Consider the following 24,314-nt stretch of genomic DNA (forward strand, 5'->3'; position numbering starts at 1 on the left):
AGCTAACAGGCATTGCTCTATTGATTCTTTTAACTTTTTAATTCAATTTACACATAAACATGTTTAATTTTTATCTACACTGTGGTGGTAAAAGTCAGTTTCATCTCCCTCTCTTTAAAATGTCATTAATATTAAATGCAACGTTATAACATTGTAACGTTGAATTGCATTATTGCATCAAAGGACAACTGAGATCTGGCTGCATTAATGCAATTCAGTCCATAATGCAAAAAAAAAAAAAGAATTTTTTTGGTAAAGTTTGGTTTGCTATAGGACTGTCAAAAGATGAAACATTTTATTTGGGATAAACCTTGGGATTTCTGTGACGAATCACAATTTATCGTGTCCTTTTATCACATTTTTTAAAATCCTCTATTTTGCATTTAAAACTGTTCTTGTGTAGTTTTTATTTTATTTTCTGCTTGAATGTATGGTATCTGACTTCCTGTTTGGATAGAGACCTGTTTTAATTGGTGGATGGAAGATTATGATATGAACCTAAACAAGGACAAATGAACTTGTTATGGATTGAAAAGGAAATAAGGGGACAGTGAAAAGGTAAATGATAACACAATATGCAGATAACTCACTAATTGCAGATTTTACTTAATCATGATTAATGCAGTGATCTTGACAGCCCTAGTTTAATATAATTATTTCTATACAGTTATAAAGCAGAACACCGAAGAGCTTGTCATGGATAAAGTGAAGGCAGAAGGCAATTAGTATATGTGATTTACCTTTTCACTCCACAATGTATGGTTGTTTGTACCCTCAGCGAACAAAAAGTCCTGCAGGAGCCTGAGGAGTCGAACCAGACTGGGACAGAAAGGCAGAGACGCTCCCTGGGCCTCCCTCAGGTCTGACAGAGATGACTCCAGCATCATCTCCAACAGACTGACAGAGTGAAAAAGGTCTTTTTAGAGTATTTAGATGGAAGGTTGCACAGCAGGCAATGAGGTCTATTTGGGTTAAAGCTGCTATTTGAATTCAATATGTTTTCTGTGGAAAATCTGTGTCACTAACCTGCGTTTTATTTCATCAGGAGGACGGACCAGCTGGGAGGAGGAGCCAAGTTTGGTAAGAACAGAGAAAACCTGTCCTCTCTCTCTCCACACCACATCCTCTGTCCCCTCCAGCCCACTGCGGCACCACAACACTGAGAAGATGATGTTTGTCAAAAGGTTGCACAGCTCTTCCTCTGGGGCCTGCTAAGACACAAGCAACACTCAGCATCGAAATATTCACAAAAATCCTAAATAATTATTTCTTACTGTAAAACAGAGTCTGAAAATTAGGAATTATCTTTATAAATGAGTAAAATCTGAGCAGAGAGAGCAGTACCTGTGGGTTTGATGTGTTGGATATTGTATCTCCAGTAGGAGGGTCTGTCCCGTAGCTTGTATCATCTAAAACGTTTGACAGACTGGAGCTCTTTCTGGGTCTCAGTGGTGGAAAAGGTTTGCAGTGCTCTAGAGGAGACGGCGTGTTTGTCAGACTGCCTGCAGGGGTGTTTTTGCCCGTCTCCCCCATCCCACCAAGCTCCAAATCAAAGGGTGATGTACCAAAGGGGGAGAGGGGCTGGTAGTCTCTCCCTTCGTCATCGGGGCGAGATGAATTGATATCTACTGCATTAGATATGGAGGATGAGTGGCTTCCTTGTTCCACTGAATCAAACGACTTAAAATGAAGAGAGCTGGAGAAGTTTTTTAGAGTGCTTCCGCCTCCACTCGGAGGTGACTGGGATAAATCAGAGAATCCCTCAGACATGTCCCGTCTACCACCCTCCTCTTCCTCCTCCGGGTCTTCAATGTCCTGTGAGGTTCGGTAGCTCAGGAAGATGTTTGGATCCTCTATGACTAGAGAGTGATCTCTGCGCAGTGGTGGACGGTAGTTTGGCTCAAAGGAGCTGTGAGTGCCAGAGTCAGTCATGCTGGCGGGACAGTACTCGAATGACTCTTTCACATAGAGTTTGGTTAGGATGTCCTGCCAGCCGGGTTGCTTAGCCAGCTGCTTCACATAATCCTCATTGGAGTAGATCAGGTGGAAGAGCTAAGGAAAGAGGAGAAGAAACAAAAGTGACTGCCAAAAAGGTAAATTGGTACAAAGGCGTTAGAGACACCAAAATTAATCTAATAAAATAATTAAAAAGATGAGTATTAAAAAAAGAGAAAATAAAAATAAAAACAATAAAAACAATGACTAAAGATTAAAAATCCTGAATAATTAAAAAAAGCCCATAAAACAAGGCATTAAAAGAGCAGATGATCATAACTAGAGATAAATAAAATCCTAAACCCTAAAATGTGAATAAAATAAGAAATAGAAAAACAAGTACAATGATTTTTATAATACTAATAATCATAAAATTATAAAGTACTACATAAAAGCCAGACTATTTAAATATTTTTTCAACTTGTGCTTAAAAATCTGGATATTCTCAGCTTCACTCAGATCCTCTGGTAGGCTGTTCCACCATCTTGTAGCATAATAGCTGAATGAAGAATCATCAAACTTTTTAGCTCTACTATGTGAAACAGCCAAGAAAGAGGAACCAGAGGATCTGAGGAGCTGTCCTGGTTCATAAACTAAAACCATCTCTGAAAGGTAGTCTGGAGCAAGGCCATGTAGTGCTTTCTAAACTTATAAAAGAATTTTAAAATCAAAATGGAAACTAACATGGAACCAGTGGAACCACTTTGAAATAGGTGTAATGTGTGCTCTGCTCCTGGTTTTAATACTTGTGCTGCAGAATTTTGAATGAGTGGAAGCTGACTAAGAATATTCAGCTCTGAGATCATGAATATGCTTCATATTATACTCGGAAAAGTCATGTAAGCAGACCGACCTTACGACAGACGTCTAAGCGGACAGTCAGTTCAGCTTGATGGGACAGAGAGACCACAGCCAGCAGGTCTCTGAAGTTCGGGTTGGCATCTGTGACACAGCAGCAGTTTTACATCAGTGTTAAATCTCAGGAAAACATTTTTGAATAATTTCTTAAAAGCTTTGCATTACTAAAAAACACACCAATTAGCTTTAAAGTGTAGATAATTCAAAGAAAAATGAAAATATTTCTAAAGTCTATGTCAAAGATTATAGAAGGTATTTTCAATATTTCTACTTAGTTAAATGACTTCACTCAACAAATTAGGTTCATTATTTAAAAGATATTCTCTGTGTCATAGAAGGTTTATATCATGTAAAAGGACTACATAATTAAGTTCTTAATAAAAGGAAAATGTTATTGATTTGTTAAAGTTTCATCGTTTAAACAATAATCAAAACTTGATTTTCAGAAGTTTCTTTTAACTACTCATTTAAACCTAAATTAAATCAAATGTAGCAGTAATTTATCAAGTAGAGGAAACTTACTTTGTCGTAAAACTTGTATTCTTTGAATGCCTGTAGACAAACCTCATTTTGATGAGTATTTGGTTGATTTTTATGAGCATACTTAGAAGATTTTGACATGAGGAATTTAAAATGGAACAAACCAAGGCTATCTGTGTTTAAGCTATAAATTTTGCTCAATTACATGGTTGTACTTTAACCCTTGTGTTGTTTTGGGATAAAAAAAAAATCCGCACTAATCATAATGTTAGTCATGGTATTGTTTTGAATCATCTTGTTTAAATATAATTTAATTTTGTAGTTTATACTCTGAGGAAGTGGAAGTGATGGTTGAAAAAGGGTGAATACATAGTATTTGAACATATTTTTACATAATGTTTTTTATACAGATGCTTTGTTATGCTAGCATTAGTATAAACCCATTCAGTGCTTGTAAATGAGCCAATGTTATGGCATATGCTACTTTACACTTCATAAAATAAACTGTAGCTATCCAATACTGACATTTAAGGTTTTCTAAACTTTCCTTGTACAGAATGTGCACTACAAAGATTATCACAGGGAATTTGCAAACAGAAGCATTTGGTTTACACTGACATCCTGTAAAGAAATTGGCCTCTTTTGACGTTTTTGTGGCAGAATGTAAGACTTCAAATACCAACACTGTATGTTCATAAAAAAGCTTTACTGTTTCATTTTTTAAAAATCATTAAAAACAAATTTCTGCAACATTTAAGACTATACATGTACAATACATGCACAGTGATGCATTAACTTCAAATTAATAGCCGCGAACCTCTGATTTAGTAAAGCGGATACCAATTATATGTGTGTTGCAATACAAAACAACAGATATAATTGCAGTTTTTCTGCACTGTTGAGAGAGAAATCCCAGATAATAGCAAAGTTTGCGATGAATGAGAGGTTGTTTCCTCATGCATAACAGATTGAGATTTTTGAATTCAACACAGCTGCTTTGTTTTCAGAGTTCAGTGAAGGTAAGTGATTTTTGACCCTCAGAACAAATGGAGTATGCAGGAAATTAAGACAACACAAGGGTTAAGAAAATTTTGATCTTTACATTAGTAGGAATTCATCGAATACTTCAAATGTATGACCAAAGTCCTCGAAAAGTTTAATTCAAAGTCTGACTCTAATGACAGATTTTTGCTGGTGTCACCTGTAAAATGTTAAATCAATTTGCTCCAAAGAAAAACTCCTCCAACTTTTACGTTTAGTTTGATTTTTGCACATTCTATATTACAGAGGAAGAAGCCAAATCCTCTGCTGCTCTGACATTCAGAAATGCCTGATTTTAATTTATTCCAATCACTACAGACCTCTCAAACAGGGCTGTTTAGGCATTACCTGTAGCAAGAACCTGCTCATACAGACATCGCACTGTTGTCATGGTCACTGGGATGTTTTCCAGGAAGAACACCAGGCCAAGATATCCAAAATCCTTCAGCTTTATGCGCTGCTTATTACGCTCAGACACGCGCTCGCTTTTGAGGATTTTATACAAAACCTACAAGGTCAAAGGGAAATTACACACTTTTTCAGTTGGTACTCCATAATACGGCAATTTGCAGTAAAATCCTTGATCACAAAAAGAATATTAAGAAAACTCACCCTGAAAACCCTCTCCCTGACCTCATCTCCAAAGTTCTGGGTGAGCAGTAAACAGTACAGCTGCTCCACACCCCATTCAAGCAGCACAGCCTGCACCTGCTCACGAGGAGGGCTTGTCCTTAACAGGTCATACAGAACATCCAACACCCTCACCACCTACAGGGAGGAGACACAAAACATCAGGACAAAGCATACAAGAATCTTGGATTAGGAAGAGTAAGGTTTACAGAAGTTTACAGGAAAAATCTTAAAGTTCAGAGATGCCAAAACAAGAGAGTTAAAAAGGGCTGCTCAAAGGGAATTAAGTCAAGAACTGGAAGTTAAATATCACTCTGAAAAGGTCAAACGATAAAACCTCCCAGGAGAGACCAGGATAAAACATACCTGCTGCTCCTCTGTGGCGGTCAAAATGTAGGCTAGGATGCTGTGAAGCTCCTCTGGTGTCGGGGACTTTAGGAAGTCTTTGAGCAAGCTGAACAGAGAGGTTTGAATTGTCTGCTTTTCATCAGACAGAGGACTGCCATCTTTCTCCACACTATAGACAAACATTCAGACAAAAATTGAAAAGTTCTTTTCTCATGAACTGAAAAAAATCATGGCTTAAAATAGACTCAACTGTCTTGTAATCCTGACCTACAAAAGCCCTACACCAATGAATAGTGTGGGCTAGATATCTGGCTCATACAGATCCCTGTCTTAACATTACACAAGTTTAAAGACCGTGAGTGAAATCCAAAGCTTTTGGCCTAACACACTAGATATGTTGGAATATGGTTGCTTTAATCATGCGAAAACACTGAGATCTACATGTGACTGAATTCTGGATTTAGACTGTTAGGAAGTCTAACACTATAATATAAAATCATAGAGCAGTTCATCTCAGTACAGTGGGCGTGGCTACAGCTCATTCAACAGACACGCCCACTCCATCCCGCTACCATCCTCACTGGCACTTTTTTTTGATTTTGCTTAAATTCTTTGAGCTACCATATACTGAGCTACCATAATACCTCTACTACTTACTATAATTATAAATAATCCTACTTATGCAACAATAACATATACGGTAACTTGTATTTGTGCAGCAGGGAGATCAAAAGTATGAATGCATGTCTGCTTATAGCTCTAATATTGTGCATAGTAAATTATAAAGAAGATCCTTGTTTTGACTTAAATAACACTACCGTAAATGTCAAAGTTTTACCTGTAGTAAGTGCGAATTGTATCCAGAATGTATTGGACCCCATACTTCCTCTTCATGCGCTGCTTTGCTTTGTTGATCACAGTCGACAGGTACTGCACATGAGCTTTAGAAGGAACAGAACACTTTTGTTATTTCCCTTTAGTCTGACATTAATAATATCAAATGAATATGCATACTCCTACCTAAGAAATGCATTTTAAAAAAAGGGTCCTAAAGAGCATTTACAAGCTCTAATCGCTACCACTGCCTGACCTGGAAGCATAAATGTATTCTCTCTCTATGCTTTTTAGCTGCACACACATATAAAAGGGGAACAAACAATTGCGGCACACTTAAAAAGGTTCACAGGTGCATTACTCATCAACACAAGGACAGCTTACTCCTTACCAATGCAGACAGCAAAATGGCTTTTAGTCCAGATGCGGAAATCAAATAGCAGGTGATGGTAGAGCTGCTGTAGGAGTAAACTGTTGCCTTCGTTGAAAACCTGCTCAAGCAGCAGCTGACAGGCCATGAAAACGTTCATGTCCATCATACTGCCAGGAACCTGCAGCAGGGGAAGAACAGAGGAGGAGGGGGTTAAATTGTGCTTGTGTTAAAGCATGACTGTCTTAAAGTATGTGATTTATCTCACCACAAGTGTTTTTACAGTCTCTTATTTAAGCAACACTTAAAGGCTGATGAAGTGTTTGTGTCCAGTATATACTGTATGCTTGTCTCAGCCTGTACCACTACTGAACTGGGCAACCTCCATGTGATTATTAAGACATAGTTTCCTTCCAGGATGCTCCATTTCAACACCACCATTTCACATCCTGTAACATGATAGGAGCTTCTGTGTACTGATGTTAAACCTGATAGGCTGCTGTCTTTAAAGAGGACATATCATTAAAAAAAATATTTTTGTACATAAATCAAAATGTGAAACAAGCCAACCCAACCCCTGGTATTTGGTCCGTCTGTGTCTAAAAACACCAATTCTGACCTTAACCCATATTGCACAAGACTCATAGAAATAGTCAAAAAGAAAAATGCTTGCAATAAATAACAATGAGAAAGAATAAAATACAGCAAGACAAGACATGACACTTCATAATAACCTGCTATAATGAACGTCTCCAGTTATCATCCTGTGTGTTCATATTTGGTTCCTCAGGTGTATCTTGGCAGATGTTTTTAACATCCTGCTCACACATGATTCCTCTGCAATGATCTTAACCATTGCAATTGTGCCACAGTCTGAGAAAATGCCCATTAAACTGACGTTTTTAGCCTGAGACCTGAAATGCCTACTTTAACACACTAAAATTCATTATTTAATTAATTTAAGTGACATTATCTCAGTAGATTTTTTTATTTAACTCCAAAAATATAAAATTAAATATTTAGGGCCTTTTTAAAATCATATTAAATTAAATTAATTTTCTTCGGATTTGCTCGCCTTTAAAAAGAAATTCACAACTGCAAATAAAAGACTACAGGTCGCCTATTTGATTACAAAATGTCTTTTTTCACATATGCTGTGTAATTAAATTTTTCCTGATGAGGGTAGCTTGTTTTAAACGATAAATACTTTAATGTTATTTTTGTACTGTTACTCACATTTCACCATCAGTGTTAGAGCAGGGGTGTCCAACCTTGCCACATAAAGAAAGTTATAAGAATGGTGGGGCAACTTCCATATACCACACCTTGAGGATGTTAAAATTAGAAACCAATCTAATGTAGATTAGTGATCACGTGTGCTCACATGGCTAGTAAGTGGTTGACAAGGCAAATAGTCAATTAATTTAAAGATTTTGGGGAGGCCAGTAAGATTTCAGAGAGCTCTGGATGGCCCTGGCTACCACTGGCTACACACCTGGAACACTCATTGGTGCTGCGATTCTCTGCAGTAATTTAATAGGGCGTAATAAATCAAGATAACATTATTGATCCAGTTGCCAATATGTTCAGTGTCATCTTAGTTTGGTCACAAATTAAAAGAAAAAAAAAAAATTCTTCTTGTCAAAGTGTTTGTTTACAGAATTAGCATGGTAGCACAGCATATTGAAATCAAGAAATACAATATAGTCAAGCAAAAGCTTCATGATCTAATGTGGACCATATTTCATTTTATTTTCAAAATTTGCTGCAAGCCAATCAAACATGGGCCATAGTTTGGACACCCATATGCTAGAGACAAGGTATGTACCCATTGGCAACAATACTTGCCACTCATTTAAATAAGATTTTCTATGCATGAGTGGCAATAAATGGAGAAAATAACAGAAGAACATGTTAATATGGGAAGCAATTTATACAATTTTGTGCATAAAAATATTGGGTAAAATCTGACTGCTTAAATTACAGAAGTTTGACACTGTCAAATTGAACTCTGAACTCAGTCTGATGTTTCTTTATGAATCAGAGGAAATGGTTTCTTGTTTTTACAGAATATTTAGCTGTTGTTGTCAATCAAACTCAGCAAAGTAAAACTCTTTGCAAAGCTACTTTGCACTTAATATAAGCCACAATCCGCAGGCATGTCTAGATAAATATTTTCCTCCAAGATATTAAATGCAAAAGAAGAGGGCTGAACTTTAGCTTTTTTAAATCATCTTTCAACTTTAACATCCACAAGGGGAAATTTTCTTTGCAGCCAGGAAAAACCATAAAACATAGAAAAAAATGTGTATGGACATGGTTACAAGATGCATAAAAATACATAAAAAAGAACACATTGAGAGCAGTAAGGCAGGCCAGTGGCTGGCACTAATGCCTCACAGCAAAATGGGTCCTGGTTTGAATCCCAGTGGGTAGATAGTGGATGGATGGTAGAATACATTAAGGGGTTGCTGAAAGTAAACCTGTCCTGTAAAAACAAACTTGTTAGTAAAATGCTTCACTGGGTAACTATAAAAGCTCAATGGTTGAATCTTTCGCCTGAGGGTAGAAGCTCAAGATCCTCTAGCAGAGGATGCTGAGGTCACTGTCAGATGTCTTGAGTCTTATGCAGTAAAAAAAAAAAAGCTGCCAAAGCAGAAAGCAAAATATACTTGTTTTTTTCATTTTTGAAAATAGTTCAATAATTTTCATCTAACTTCAAGAAACTCTCAAAGTTAAAGGCGCTTACTTTGTTGAAAGCTCTTATGACTTATTACAAGCAAATTAAGGCTTGATCTTTTGCTTTCTATATCTAGAAGTAAGATGTGTATAAGGACTTGTCAAATGAATGGGGCATATATACAGTGCTATAAGATCATTTTGGAAAGAAAATAGTGAAATATTCTTAGTATTATTTGAGTCAGTGTTGAGACTCACTAAGCTGAGCTATGTCAGCAGGGGTTATGTCACAGGTTTTTCATATCTCTTGAATGATGTGTAATTCATGATTTTGGTTCATTTACATATAATTTACATATTTCAACAGAAAAACATTTTAAGCAACAGATTTTCTAGCTGATACTCTTTGTTCTCAGCCACAAAGTCTTCATGATCTTGCCAAATCTGCATAAAATCCCCCCCCATACAAGCATGTGATCCTGTCATTCTGAAAGAACCACTGCTGTTCTAATAACACCAAGCCCATTCATTACACACCCATTACACAGCACTAATACAATAGAAAAGGCCAACTCGTCACTTCTGGATGCTAATTAGCTCTCCCTGCACATACAGTAGGTTTGACTTTCTGGGGTGCACTGACGTAGGGTTACTAACTTTGCTGAGCATTGCTCCGATGATGCTTGGTCCATGGCAGTGCAGAAGGCTCTCCTGATTGACAGGGTGATGATGAATCAGGTTTTTCACCATCACCAGAAAGGCGGCAATGCTGTTTCTCTCCAGTCTGCCCTCTGAGGGGAAGAAAACAGGGCAAAATAACATTTAAGTTCCTATATGACTCATAGTAGTTTTTTTACATGATGCAGCACTTTACTGACACTATAACGTCTCAGGATGAATCATAAGTCATGTGACAAGGTGTTTGTTTAAGTTCTGTGGGACAGTTTGCTCTGTTAATCTCTAGTGTATTAAGAATGCTTTAACGAGAGCAGCTATCCTGCAAGAAGCTGCATTGATGCCACCTTTGTTACTGCTGCTATTTTGCATTTGTCAAACAATTTTTGCCATGTTTTTAAAAAAAATATGTCTTTATTTGGTAATTAACGTATCATAAATCCATCACAACGTATGTCTCCCAGTTTTATATTATGATAAAAAAATAAGAACACATCATACAGGTCAACCCCAACCCCCTACATGTAGAACGACACCAAATGGGCGAAATATAAGTCTGGCACAACCAGGACTCTTCCAAGAGCTGGTCATCTGCCAAAACTGAGCAGTCAGGGGAGAAAGGCCTTAGTAAGAGAGGTGACCAAGAACTCTATGGTTACTCTAACTGAGCTCCAGAGATCCTGTGCGGAGATGGGGAAAAAGTTCCAGAAGGACAACCATCACTGCAGCCCTCCACTGAGCTGGGCTTTACAACCGAGTGGCTAGATGGAACCCTCACCTCAGTTTAAAACACATGAAAGCTTACTCTCAGATGTACATTGCTTTGGACAAGTGTCTGCTAAATGACACTGTAACATTGTTAAGCCCACTTGAAGTGTGCTGAGAGACTCTCAGACTGTGAGAAACAAGATGATGAAACCTGGTCTGATTAAACCAAGATTGAACTGTTTGGCCTAAGCTGTAAACTTTATGTCTGGAGGAAACCAGGCACTGCTCGTCACCTGCAAAATATTATCTCAACAGTAGAGCATGGTGGTGGCAGCATCATGCTGTGGGGGTGTTTTTCCGCAGCAGGGACAGGGAGACTCGTCAGGGTTGAGGGTAAGCTGTGTGGAGCAAAATACACCTGAGAATGGCAGTCCACCGACAGTCCCTATCCAACCTGACTGAGCTTGAGATGATTTGAAAAGAAGAATGGGAGAAAATCCCCCAATCCAGGTGTGAAAAGCTTGTTGCTTCGTATTCAGAAAGACTTAAGGATGTAATAACTGCCAAAGGTGCTCCAACTTAATACTGACAAAAGAGTTGAATACTTGAGTTGATGTGATATTTCAGTTATCTTTATTCAGATTCAGATATATTGATTAAATCTCATTAAAATTATCAGAGCATTCTCTAACTGTATCACATTCTCCATAAATAAAGGAAGGACTTTAGATCTTTGAGCTGTCTTTGAGATAGAGGTTTTTGATTTCTTCAAGTCAAATATGACAGAGGGCCACAAGAGAGAGGCACAAGCAATAACATTCTCTCCTTGGCAAGAGAATAATCAAAATCTTTTGAGTCACCAAAAATAGAGTTTAAAGAGCTGGGAATCACAGGTCCTCTGAGGGCTTTTGATAGTGTATCACAGACAGAGGACCAGAATAAACCCAGTTTTGGACAAGAAAAAAACGTGTATCTTTGCCATGTTCTTGAGTTAAGTATTTGTCTCTGATCTGACTATTTGTTCTGTACTTCCTCTTTGTTCTTGCATCATGCAGCATGTGCTGGCTCTGACTCACTGTAATTCAAAACAAGTCTGAACTTAACAGAAAATCCTATTTAGAAGTTGGCACTCTTAACTGAACAAACCAAACCAGGAGCAACAGCAAAATTAGCCCTTACAACATAAAGGGAACTGTATTAAAGGTTGAAATAGCAAAACAATCTCTGCCCCCCATCCCAATATTTCATATTTAAAAAGTTTACACAAAACATCAAGGAACATTGCCCAGTGCTCTGATAATTATTCTAACTCTTGCCAGAAGAAACAATCAATGCATCCAATATTTGATGCGAGAAAAACTGGGAGTATCTAAGCCTAACGTGACCTGACCTGCAGACTTGTTCAGCGGCAGCAGCATGGCGGTGCGGCCTCTGGAGGAAGTGAGCTCTGGTCCCAGCAGGTCTGAGATCTCTTGACCGCCGTTATACGCATGCTCTGCCTCACAAACCTGCTCAAGCAGGGGCAGAAAGATCCCCATACCACCCACCACATTAACAACATCCTGCAGAGAAAAAGAATTCACAGATATAAACTTTTTGTACATTAAACCCAAGACAAATTAGATATTGAACTAATAACAAGATACTTGAACCACTCAAAGCATTTTTAATAATTTAACTATAGAAAACTTGCTATCATTATAAAGGAAACACATCTTTGCTGATATTTCAGGTTCAGGAACACAAACTGTTTGATATCTAACCTTCATGTCCCAGTTGACTACCCTGTGTCCTGTAAGCCTGCCATCATATTGGTGATTGGGTGACAAATCCAGACAAATCTGGCTCTTGAAGGCCTGAAGAAAAAATAAATAAATTAAGGCCATATTGTTGATAAATTGATGATAAAAGCAGTGAAATAAATAAAGCATGTTTTCCCTGAGTTTGAGTGGGTCACCTGAGGAGTGTAGTACAGAAGAAGCTTGCTGTTAATATCAGACAACTCTCCATCTGCTTTGAATAAAGACACGTGATTTGGGCCTGTGAGGGAGAACACAAACCAATGTAGGTTAGTGAATATGCAAACAAACTTGCTGTGGATTAAAATATCATTTGTAGGAGTATTCTTTCAACTGATTTTCTTTCTTGGCATTTGTATTTGCATTACAGGTTGACCCACCTGCAGCATGAAGAGCTCTGGTCTGTGTTTGCTGCAAAGCCTCATGGCAGATGAAGGCAGTGCCCAAGAGCCCATCCAGAGATGTGGGTGTCCCCCACTCTGTGTCCTGCAGGCCTGCTGATATAGTGTGCACAGGGGAGTCTCCAAGAGACCCCCATCGGCCTCCCGCAAAGGACGCTGGGAATGACTGGGATCGGATAAGCGTGGGGGTGTGGGCAGGGAAAGAAAACTCAGGTGATGATGCATTGGAGGAGGAGGACGTGGGCAGGTTGGGGGAGGTTGTGGTGATTGTGGTGCGGTGGCCTGCAGAGCCGATGCAGCAGGAAGTAAATGGCTTCAGGGAGGGAAGAAACAGAGGAAGTTGGATTGAAAGAGAGGAACTACTCTGATATAATAAACGGCTGGGGAATGTTAGATGCCAGTTTCAGTTACCTCACTGAAAGATGGAAAGCGAAGTTGAGCTGTTTTGCGCTGCTCACCATCGATGTAGATGGTGACAAGGTTCTGACCGAATGGGCGGCGACCTGGGATGTGGACTATAGCCACTGAGTGCTGTGGTCAGAAAAAGAGCAAAGAATAGTTAATTATTTATACACTTTCATCACATTTCTACATAAAGTTTCCTTCTTACTCTGATAAAGTAGAGGAAAAACAGTCTCACAGTGACAATTTCAGGCTTTAATTTAACCACACTGACCTCTCATAACTACATTATCCCACAGGAGATACTTCAATTTCCTACAATAATTATTCTTTGGGGTCATGGGCCCAGACAGCAGTGTTTGAAAAATGATGAGTGATTTTCTCCTTGATTGAATCTGTTTTTGTTTGGGGCAGGTTACATGAGGACAAAATGTATCCAAAACTCCAGCTGTACAACGTGTTTCTAAACTCACCCAACACGAGTCAGCCAGTGAGTGCTCAGGGAGTGTAACAGCCATGTATTCTTTTTTAGTGCAAACAGCCACAACGAGGACACCCTCCATGGTGAAGAAGGCTTCCAGCCCAGTTCCACTTGCTGTGAAGAAGCTTTTAAAAAGAAAAACACATTCAATCAAATATGAGCAGTGCAACCATGCTTAAAATAGCATATAATTCCACTTATTACTACCTGTAGAGTTGTTTTCTGCGTGGTCCTTTCCCCATGTCATACTGAGCTCCATTACTAGAGCTTGCAGAAGGTTTTCTGTTGTTTGAAAACTCTGAAGGGAACTCCTTGTTGAGGCAGAACCAAGCATGAAAGGCAAACCCACTGCCTGGCCAGCGTTGGATTGTGGGAACCATTATACCCGCCACAGGGGATGTAAGATCAAAGTACTCCAGGGCACTGTCCTGGCCTTCTCTGGCTGCCATAGCTGAGAGCACCCGGATCATAGGGGTGCAGTACGGATGCACCTTCCCCACCACATGACCATTGTCCTGATCAACTCTGAGTAGCCTGAGGAGGCTCTTTAGCTCCTCTGGCCTAAGACACAGTGAGCCCAGGTCCTGCAGGAGGCCTAGCAGGGCATCTGCACACTGCCTGTCCAGATTCTGAGGCTGGGAAAGAACCTGTAGCAGAGCCCCAACCATGCCCGCCTCAACAGCCACAGTGCGGCAGGATAAAGAGCCGCCACAGACGGCAGCTAGCCACTGAGCGACCAGCAGCTGAAGGTCCCTCTGACCTGACAGGTCAGGCAGCCACTGTAGGAGCAGCAGCAGAGGCCGGTCATTACTAATGCCAAGATGATGGGCGTGGGCATGCTCGCCCTCCACTGCCTGGAGGCAAAAACAATGAAGACAGAGAATGGAGATAAGATATAGACATAGGCCATAACTTCAGGTTAACAAGCAATGCAATTAAAAGAGGAACAAGGTCATTATAGAGAGGAAATTAGCTTCTACAGTCTCTGCACTCAGTGGGGATAATGAGGAAATATGTGTTTCACCATGTTCATCAGCTCCTGTAGCAGCCTTTTAGTGGGTTGACCTTGACTCTTTAGCACATCAAACAGCTGGGGGTAACCAATCCTCTCTTTGAAAACCTCCTGAGGAGGAGAAAGACAGAAATAGGATGGAGAAAGCTGCTCCATAGGGATCTCCAGTTGGCACACATATCGGAAGGTAACACAATGAGATTTCTTAAACGAACAGAAAAAACAGCTTTCCTAATCAAGCAGGAATTGTAGGCATAAACAGAAGACTGACAGATATATGACCACTGAAATCACAATGGGTCTTACCTTAGCTGAGGGTGAATTACTCATTATAGCTGTGAGGACACCTAACGCATGAACTGTAATACTGTCAGATCCTTTCTCCAAGACCTACAACAAAGAGGTATAGCCAGTCAGAGAAGAACAGAACTTCATCATCAAGAAGTAGAGAAAGCACATACTCAAACAGAAGACTTTTGTACAGATAATCTGAAAAGTGCAAGAGAAAGCACACCACATTTTTTTCCCCAAATCACAATTATTGGAGCATAGTGGGTCAAAGTGAGTGAACTGCTGTACCAGTCACTAAACAATCCCCTCTTTGTTTGTTACTGATATGTCCCAGCATGCAAAAACCAAAGTCTACCACCAAAAAGAAAAAAACAAAACACAGAAGAAACCCCCAACTAATGCTGAAAATTAGGCCATATCAAATCCAGGGTCAAGCTAGGTATTTTGTACAAGCATGACTGTTCACACGGCAGAAAAGCAAAAAAAAGACAAGGAAAAGAACAAAAGACATGCAACTGAACAAAAAAAAATGTCATGCACTGTGGAAAAAGCATGTTTTCTTTATGCTCAGTGTTATCAACAGGGAATTCAGCCTGTATTAATGAGTGATATTAATAGAGTCTCCAACATGACCAAAGATTAATCCAGCCTATAAAATACATTAAGGCTAGGATAGATTATGAACAATGGTCACAAAATAAGAGTAAATCCTTTCTATCGTGAGTTGCTAAGTTACAAAAAATACAAAAATAACAGAAATCCAAGAAAAAACCGGTAAGTGTAACTGTTGCCTTCATGTTGCTTGTTTTATTTACAAGTAAGCAAGACTTCCTGCCTTGAGCTTCCTGTTTAAATAGTTCAGAGCAGCTAACAGGTGTAAAGAAGGCTGAGTTTCCTGCTGACAGACCAATTTCACACACCAAGCAGGGGAAGTACCTGGTCCACTTCAACCTCTGTGAGTAAACACGTAGTGAGGTCACTCACGACCTCACGCTCCGGCCTACACCTTTTGCTCTGAAAGAGCTGCAGAGGCGGACAAATGCAGGCACACACAACACAGAAAAACACACAATTAGACAAAAAGTCATCTGTCTGACCATTTTCACACGAATAATGGCCACGTCATTCCCTGGATAGGAGGCTCTAACACAGTAATGTCAAACTGCTGTGTTGCAAGGTCATATAAATTAAGATTAGTATGTAATGATTTGACATTCACTGTCAGACATGGACCTTATTTCCAGATTAAACATAGAAAGGCCTTGAATCTTGTTTTTGAACATTGTCTATAATTTGATGTTGTAATGCAAGCCAAACTTCCCATGTGTACATTTTTGTTGCTTCCATTTATTCTACCCATTTCATAATGCTAATAGTGCAACAGAAACAATAGCGGAAAGCCCCAGATGACTCTCCCCATGGGGATTAATCAAGTATTTCTGATTCCAACTCTGATTTTATACCTTCATGGTTGATAAGCAGATGTAAGAATATAAAAAATCTGTTTGTTTTTTTTGTTTTTGTTTTTAGCTTTTTTGCAAGGTCAGACAACTGTTGTTGTTAGCATAGCCAATAAGTGTGTCCTACATCACATCCTTCTGTACTAAATACTAAACATTCTGAGTGCACAAGTGTGTAGTGAAATGTATTGAACTGTTAGCATAATAGCACGCCAGCTAACGTTAGCATCTGCAAACTAGCTAACGTGTTATTAGCAACAGCAGCAGATATCAATCAGGACAAAGGCATCTAAGGCAAAATTTGTTTACTTTCTTTACACTAGTAATGTTAAAATAAGATATAAGTTACATGAATCCAGTAGTGAGTGAAAATAGCTGTGCTAAACCGTAGCAAGTGATATGAGACAATGCTAACCCTCTGTGGATTAGGTTATGAATCTAAGAGTACTGTATTGCAGTACACTAACTTTAGAATTCATTATCTAGCTAAAAGACACAAGCTAGGAGTAGGCTGCAAGCTAATTTTAGCTGTTCTCTTACAGAGGCTATAAAATATTGTGAATGGGCTACCCAATCACACCACATTCACACATTGATAATTGTGGCTGCTATGCAACAGGTCCGCAGTATAAGCTATTCCAATTTGCACATCACTGATGCAGCAGTCGGAGCAATCTGCAGTTTGGTGTCTTGAATTGGTAAAAATAATGAATGTTAGTAAATACCGGGCTGGGAAATTAGCACTCACCACCAGCCAAACGTGGGTATTTTTAAACAGTGTCTGGGGAATTAGGTCAACCTACCAGCCACTGGGTCAGGTAAAGAAAAGTAACCCAACTGACTGATTTTGTAGCAGTAAAGGGCATAATTAAGTCCTGGTTTCCTGGTTGTGTTTATTGACTTCATGATGCAAACCTAGCAGACCTGCTCACTAACTAACCAGTAAACCCCACTTGTTCCCATGTAAGAGCTATGTTTTACAGTTGGCTGTGTGCTGGGATAACTCAGTATCATATTAGTAGTGCTGCAGCTATGGAGCATGTCCCTTTAATAGAGAGACTTAGCCTATAACTTGAATAAAATCATTCTTCGTTTTTCCATACAATATCTCATATCATTATGCTGCTTGTTAAAATAAAAAGTGGCTGGTAAAAATGTCAGCGGCTGGTAGATTTTTGAATCCACCAACCAAAGTGGCAGGTAGGTGAAAAAGTTCATTTCCAACCCTGGTGGATACCCAAAATTTATGACTCAGAAACTGAAGCACAGCAGTAAAACATCACACAGCATTTAGCTTCCCACCCTGAGTGTAACCTACATGGAAATGGCCACCATGTGAATGTAGTGAATGGAAACAGTTTCTTTCCTGCTGCAGAAGAAAATATGTGTTGTTGTCTTGAGAGGAAAATAAGTACCACTCGTACATATATTTTTGGAGATTTCAGATTTGCTACATAAAAAGATACTTAGCAACAGATGTGGCACTGAGGCACATACAGGAAGAAACAGATGTGACATACATACAAAAAAAAAAAGGTGACAGACAGGCAGACCAACAGAATGATGGAGCAGACAGACAGATTTATACAGTCAGGGCTCTGACCTTGCTGTTCTGAACAAGCCTGAGGATGTGTTCAAAGCAGTTGTTGTTGAGAAACACAGCCTGCAGCACTGGTCTGTCAGGGCACTGCAGGATCTCAGGAACAGCAGCTAAAATTGACACCAGGAAGGATGTTGAGTCACTGCTTTATCTCCATGATACTAGAATAATCAATTTTTAGTTGATAGAGGTTAAAAAAGGAACACTTGAGTCTCAGATAGATCTGAAACCTCATGTGCTCATGATCTTACTTAGCATTTGGCTCTGCAGGGCAATCAGGCTGTCCTCCCAGCTCTGCCTGTCCTGCTCCTCACTGCTTAGTGGACGGTTCCAGTTAAGAAGCTGGAAGAAACTCTCCAGTATCGCCCTGATCTCCACCTGTCGCTCTGCTGGGCTGCTGGAGTGCAGAAGATGGATCATTGCAGTCAGGCACTGCAGGGTCAGGCGGGGGAGCCCTGTGTCTTTAGGTTCAGTGGAGGTCCGGCAGCACCATGCTCGCAGGACAGAAAACAGATCCTCAACAGATTGAGGAGCGATGGAGAGAAGGCCATTTTTCTGAAAGAAAAAAAAGAAAAGGTAAATCCCTTGTAATGAGAGCCATTCTTTCATAGACAGATGAAGAGGACAGACCTTGGTTCCGCTGATGACTGCACCCTGGAGATGAACCAATCTGAGTGTGAGGGGCTCTGGGATCTGCTCGCTTTCCTGGAGACTTTCTGTGAACATGCATTCATGACAGATTAATAATGACAAAACACTGACACATTTCTGGCTAAATAGTTCCTCAAACATTCACTTAAATCCAGATGCAGTAGCACTGACAGTCACACACATAGCAAATGTTAAAATCCCGATTTTTACAGCAGAAACAAACATGTTAACAACCTGGTTCAAAAAATGATTTTGCTTAAAATACCTTGTCTTGATAGGAACACACTGTTCTTAGGGGGAATTTCTATTAGGTATCTATTTCTATTCTAAGAGGCATGTCAGTGATACTTAATCAGGGCAATCGCTACAATGTGTTGTAGCTGTTTGTTAAAAGACTTAGACCCACCTTATCTACACTTCTTTGTCTGATTTCCTGATTGATCCAAAGTTCCTTTGAAACAGCAATATAGCAACTGCAGCAGATTGACTTCAACAGTCCCCTTCAGTAATCAAATGGCTAACTCACTCAGACTCTGTCCAATATTTTCTACAGCCATGACAGTCACTACGGTGAAAATACTACCTCCACTTCACTCTAGAAAAATCTTTAACAGACAAAAAGATGGCACTATGGCAGCCCCTAAGCTGCCTGGTAAACAGCTACAGCTGCTCACCTGTTAGTCAAATCAACCATGCCCCAATCATGTAAATTTATGCACAACTTTCTGGCCCGTTTCTGAGTTTCTCCACTAAATGCCAAACCAGGCCTTTACTTTGAAAAGCACATACCAGAAGTGTAACAGTATTGTGTTTATTTTGCCAGTGACATACACTACTGAGGTGAACGTACACATAGGTTAAAACAAGGCAAATATGGCTTTCTGTTAATCACCTTCCTGTCTAGAGTGGTAAAAGTGAGGCAAAAGAGGTAATTTTAACCTCAGAGCCCAATAATGGCTTGACACACTTTTCAGCGCCAAAATGAAGTAGTAAGCCAAGACACTAGGACCAATGCTACTGATCCAGCGCACGTACACTGATACTATCTATGGGGTTTCCTGGGCTTTTAAAGCAATCCTCCAAGTGGAGGCTGTGATTGAGTCCAGCCCTAAAATAAAAGTAATGGAAATAAGAAAGACATTGAAGTTGATCATAATGACATTTCTTTAAAAAGGAACCAAAGAGTCTACCTTTGTTGTCCAGAGTTACATATACAACAAAGGCCTGGCCAGTGATAATTAGCTTGCTATTTCACAATTAGCTCTAAACAAATAAGGCTTTTAAAACAGAATAATCCTTAAAAAATCTGGACATACTGAAGCTTGCCCAAACTGAGATTAACCCAAATATTTCCAAGTGACGTAACATTACTAGTTAAAAGCTGAATTTTTAGTTTTTTTTTAGAGAAAATCTTATATTTTCACCTACAGCGCTGACCTGAATTTTTCAAAACAGGAAACAATACAAGAATATTTTAAAATGAGCTTTGGATTAAGTAAAAGGTCAACATTTTTGGAGTCAAACATGACCGATCTAAGCTGTGTTTGGGCAGCGGTGGGAACACTGTGATTCTCATGGTATGTGAGAACTGACAGAGATCAGAGTGATGAGGGGAGTGTCTCACCGTGGAAGAGAGCAGGCAGCTCCTCTGGAAGGGCGAGTGGGGAGAACTTATACTTGTTCCTCTCCAGCAAGCTCACCTCCTCCCTACAAAACACAAAGCCCAAAGGTTGGGCAAGATGTTAAATGCATGAGATGCTCTGTCAGTCTTTGTGGTTGAATTCCACCTCCCACACATTCACAGAGGCAATCTACAGGGTTAAGCAGCGCACACTCACCCTGCCAGCCGTCTCCTCCATGTCTGATAAGGGTCAAAAAGACTCTCACACAGCACAAGTCCATACTGCACGACCAGCTGCAGAGAGGACTGCTCCCCTTGTCCCTTTTTTAACTTTGAAACATAAATGACACACGAGTTTGGAACACATACATCTGATTTAAACATTCAACAAAATACAGTTTATTTAAGTAAAATGAATCAAAGGTTAGGGACACAACTGTTATTCTGTCCAAGGATGACACTTACTGTAAAGTAAATTCTTCTGTGTGTGTTTGCTGTCTCACATTTCTGCATAGTTTGGCTAAATAATCTTTGCACGCATGATTAACTGGGCATACTGTGTAGCTGAATCGCAAACATGTATCAGTAAAATCTGCGTCCTGTTTAAACTAAAGTATAAAATGTCCTTACCTGTTCCAAACAGAAATCCAAAAGCTTGATGGTTTCAAAAACAAAACCAGGGGTTTTGTCTGGGTCAATGTTCTCTAAGTTTCTGAAAGTAGAGGAAAAGTTAAGCAAGTCAGTGTTAAGAAAATACGCCAGACGCTTACCCAAGCTGATCTTCTTGCAAAAAAAACAACAGCAGCAAAATCAACAACAAACAAAGTAAATGCACAAAGAGCACAGGTTAACTTCCTGGCAGTGTTTTGCTTAAATCTTATACCACACTTTCTGAAAGGTTACACCCATGTATCTCCTAGCAACACTATACTATGTAGCACAGATGTTAAATGAAGTGTCTCTATTATGAATCATGTCAACAAAAAATGTATTTAGTCACAGAAAACTGCCAAAGTCCATCCATCCATCCATTTTCTATATCACTTATCCCATTGGGGGATGAAGGAACTCCCAATGTATTGCTTATTTATCAAATAATATCACAAAAGAAGTCTGAGTTTAATTTCTTGTACTCACTTCTCATGTCATATGATAATGTGTTATTTTTGATGGCTTTAACTTTGTATTCTTAAAGAGGACACATTTTACCCTTTTAAGACACGTTCATATTGTTCTCAGAGGTCCCTGAAACATGCCTGTGCAGTTTGTGGCTGAAAAACACTCCAGTATTGGATTTTTGGATGTCTAAAAAAACCCTCTGTTTCAGCCCTGCTCAGAACGAGCAGTTTCTGTGTCTGTGGCTTTAAATGTTACTGAGCTGTCTGACTCCGCCCCTCTCACGAAATGGATGGCTAAATGGATGAGAGGCATCTGGCTGCAGCCCTCGGCAAACCTCTATGCTGGGGCATTCGGCTGGAGACCTCTCCGCTGGGGCAAAACCTCTCCACTGGGGCGTGACGTACATTGCCCAAGCCATGGACCTCTACGCTGGGGCATGACGTATATTACCCGCGATGAAATTTCAGCTCTATCCGCTTGCTGACAGGCTGACCCTAGATATAACCAGTCAGGTTTTAACGCCTAAATCTAACCAGTCGGATTTAAACGTCTAAACCGAACCAGTCGGGTTTTAATAGTGTAGACCCAGCGTATGGGTCGGCTTTGCCCCAGCACATGGGCCGGCGTCTGCTACTGCACGGTCCAGCGTAGACCCGTACGCTGGGGCAAGGGTTGGTGTCTACAAGCCCCAGCGTAGGGGTCAGTGTCTACACGCCCTAGTGTAGGGGTCGGGGTGTGCTGCTGCACGCCCAAATGTAGCCCCGTACGCTTGGGCTATGCTAATGTGTCATAAGCACAGCGGTGTAGTCATGCTAACAGCTAGGTCATGCTAACAACAGCTAACACGCAGCACGCCCCAGCGTAGGCTTAGGCAATGTATGTCATGCCCCAGCGAAGAGGTTTTGCCCCACCGTAGAAGTCTCCAGCCGAACGCCCCAGCGTAGAGGTTTGCTCGAGGGCTGCAGCCAGACCCTCTTGAAATGGATCAGGAGGGAGGCAGAACATTCGTCCAAGATGGGAGGGCCAAACAAACTAGGGGGCAGTGCTAAATCCCTACATGAGGTCATGAGGGGATAATCTGAGAACAGCTTGTTTCAGAACACATTTTCTGAAAGATGGAGAAAGAGAGGAGAGGAGGGAATTGATTTTTCTGGTACTCGAGGGGATTGTGGACAGGCCAGGGGCACATATTTTTGTTAGAAAAGCCTGAAAAAGTGATTTTTGCATAACAAGATAAAAAAAAATGTTTTTTGAGCAACACTTTAGTTGTTATGTTATGATATTCATGTATTGTTTCAAATTGTATTTTGAAGAACTTGTAGTAGTAGATGTTGTTAGAGTAGTAGTTGTAAGAGTACAATAATAACTAGGATTAGGGATGGAAATCAAAGGGTGACGTGACTTGATGTGACTCAATTGGACTCGATTGGACTGGAGTGAACTGGATTCGATTCGATTCGATTCGATATGATATGCTATGCTTCAGTACATTATGATACAATAGGATATGATACAATACAAAATGATACAATGCTAAACAATACAATACAAATTGATAGAATATAATATATTACGCTCCATCATACTGTTCTATGTTCATGTTACATTACAATGCTATGCCACACAATATGAAACAAAACAAAAGGATATATTAGGATATGATATGTTTGATTTGGTGTGGTATCCATTTGATACGATACTACACAGGGCATTATGATAGACTATGACTCAAGACCATATGATACACGACATTATGATACGATACAATATATGGTCCAAGCTAGAATATTATGAAGACAGCCATACTATGGTACATCACAATATCTGAAAAAAGAAAATTCTCCTTAAATTTCAAAGTTTGGATCAGTGTTTCACCCCTCACTACTCATACTTCACCTCCTAACTTTTCTCACTGCTGTTAAATGTTATCTTTTGTTTGTGTTTATGACGTGTTGTCATGTCATAAGCTCCATCATGTAGTGGTGACACCGTGAGTGAAACTGGCAGAGCACTGTATTTTTCTAAAAGATTACAATATCACTACTGGGCACTAGCAATGTCATGATCAAATTAGGTGAGTCAGGATGACGATATTTATTGCCATATAGATACCTTGTCCCAGACATTACATTATGAGTTACTACATATCAGAGCTGGAGATTTGCTCTCATACTACACCGTCTGCCACTTGGTGATACAACTTATGGATGTGTTATTTTAATGATAACATCTGCTCTTCTTCTGGTTTTAATTCAAGCAGCACACCAGACTTACATAGACCATGTTTACACCAATGATGACAAAGTTTATACACAGCAGGCTGGGCCCTCACCTGCACACAATGATGAAGAACTTGATGAGGAGCAGTGGATGAGGGGTGCTGCTGTTGTGCTCGGTGCCTGCGGTGAGGTGCACCGTGCTGTGCCATAACTGGGTGCTGAGCAACAGCAGGACCTCCCTTGGGATCAGGGGCACCTCAGAGCTGCACTCCTCTAGTCTGACAAGAGGAAGAAGAGGGGGGAAGATATTACAAGAGAGGGGGAGGGTGCAGTAGCAAAAAAGCAGAGCTTTGCAATAGGGGCTGCATTCACTCATAACATAAACATGCCAAAATGGTATCTCTACAGGAGGTCAGAGATCATACTGCTTTGGGGAATAAAAGCTGGTGGGAGTTTCTGGCTGTGTGAGCGTTGGAAAATAAATAACTGTTACTACTAACCTCCGAGGCTCCAGTGACTGCACATCAATGAGCTTCTCAAAGGACGCCACGAACGCCTCCAGCCACTGCTGCAGATAACCCACATCTTTCTGCAGGAGAGAGGAGAGAACATGTGAGGCTATAAAATCCCTTCACACTTA

The 24,314-nt window shown here is 40.0% G+C and overlaps 1 protein-coding gene across 2 annotated transcripts in view; it reads right to left on the bottom strand.

Annotated features, from left to right (window-relative positions):
- The window catches only part of nbeal2 (neurobeachin-like 2), a 61,412-nt gene that overhangs the window by 22,313 nt on the left and 14,785 nt on the right, over positions 1 to 24,314 (bottom strand). Inside the window, exons 2-29 of one of the 2 annotated variants that reach the window (XM_041793160.1) lie at positions 24,175 to 24,263; positions 23,788 to 23,952; positions 20,967 to 21,048; positions 20,554 to 20,666; positions 20,340 to 20,422; positions 18,695 to 18,780; positions 18,316 to 18,619; positions 18,068 to 18,174; positions 15,941 to 16,027; positions 15,020 to 15,103; positions 14,726 to 14,824; positions 13,909 to 14,555; positions 13,694 to 13,826; positions 13,230 to 13,349; positions 12,798 to 13,131; positions 12,576 to 12,658; positions 12,382 to 12,474; positions 12,009 to 12,180; positions 9,893 to 10,026; positions 6,578 to 6,737; positions 6,191 to 6,293; positions 5,371 to 5,521; positions 4,987 to 5,142; positions 4,723 to 4,882; positions 2,849 to 2,937; positions 1,345 to 2,052; positions 1,027 to 1,208; positions 741 to 897 (exon numbers count right to left, since the gene is read on the bottom strand). In XM_041793160.1, coding sequence (XP_041649094.1) covers positions 741 to 897; positions 1,027 to 1,208; positions 1,345 to 2,052; positions 2,849 to 2,937; positions 4,723 to 4,882; positions 4,987 to 5,142; positions 5,371 to 5,521; positions 6,191 to 6,293; positions 6,578 to 6,737; positions 9,893 to 10,026; positions 12,009 to 12,180; positions 12,382 to 12,474; positions 12,576 to 12,658; positions 12,798 to 13,131; positions 13,230 to 13,349; positions 13,694 to 13,826; positions 13,909 to 14,555; positions 14,726 to 14,824; positions 15,020 to 15,103; positions 15,941 to 16,027; positions 18,068 to 18,174; positions 18,316 to 18,619; positions 18,695 to 18,780; positions 20,340 to 20,422; positions 20,554 to 20,666; positions 20,967 to 21,048; positions 23,788 to 23,952; positions 24,175 to 24,263 — 4,881 coding nt within the window. Of the gene's footprint in view, positions 1 to 740; positions 898 to 1,026; positions 1,212 to 1,344; positions 2,053 to 2,848; positions 2,938 to 4,722; positions 4,883 to 4,986; positions 5,143 to 5,370; positions 5,522 to 6,190; positions 6,294 to 6,577; positions 6,738 to 9,892; positions 10,027 to 12,008; positions 12,181 to 12,381; positions 12,475 to 12,575; positions 12,659 to 12,797; positions 13,132 to 13,229; positions 13,350 to 13,693; positions 13,827 to 13,908; positions 14,556 to 14,725; positions 14,825 to 15,019; positions 15,104 to 15,940; positions 16,028 to 18,067; positions 18,175 to 18,315; positions 18,620 to 18,694; positions 18,781 to 20,339; positions 20,423 to 20,553; positions 20,667 to 20,966; positions 21,049 to 23,787; positions 23,953 to 24,174; positions 24,264 to 24,314 lie in introns of both variants that reach the window. The other variant, XM_041793159.1, reaches the window with a different exon arrangement.

Source organism: Cheilinus undulatus, linkage group 8 (assembly GCF_018320785.1).
Source record: "Cheilinus undulatus linkage group 8, ASM1832078v1, whole genome shotgun sequence".
Lineage (NCBI taxonomy): Eukaryota > Metazoa > Chordata > Actinopteri > Labriformes > Labridae > Cheilinus > Cheilinus undulatus.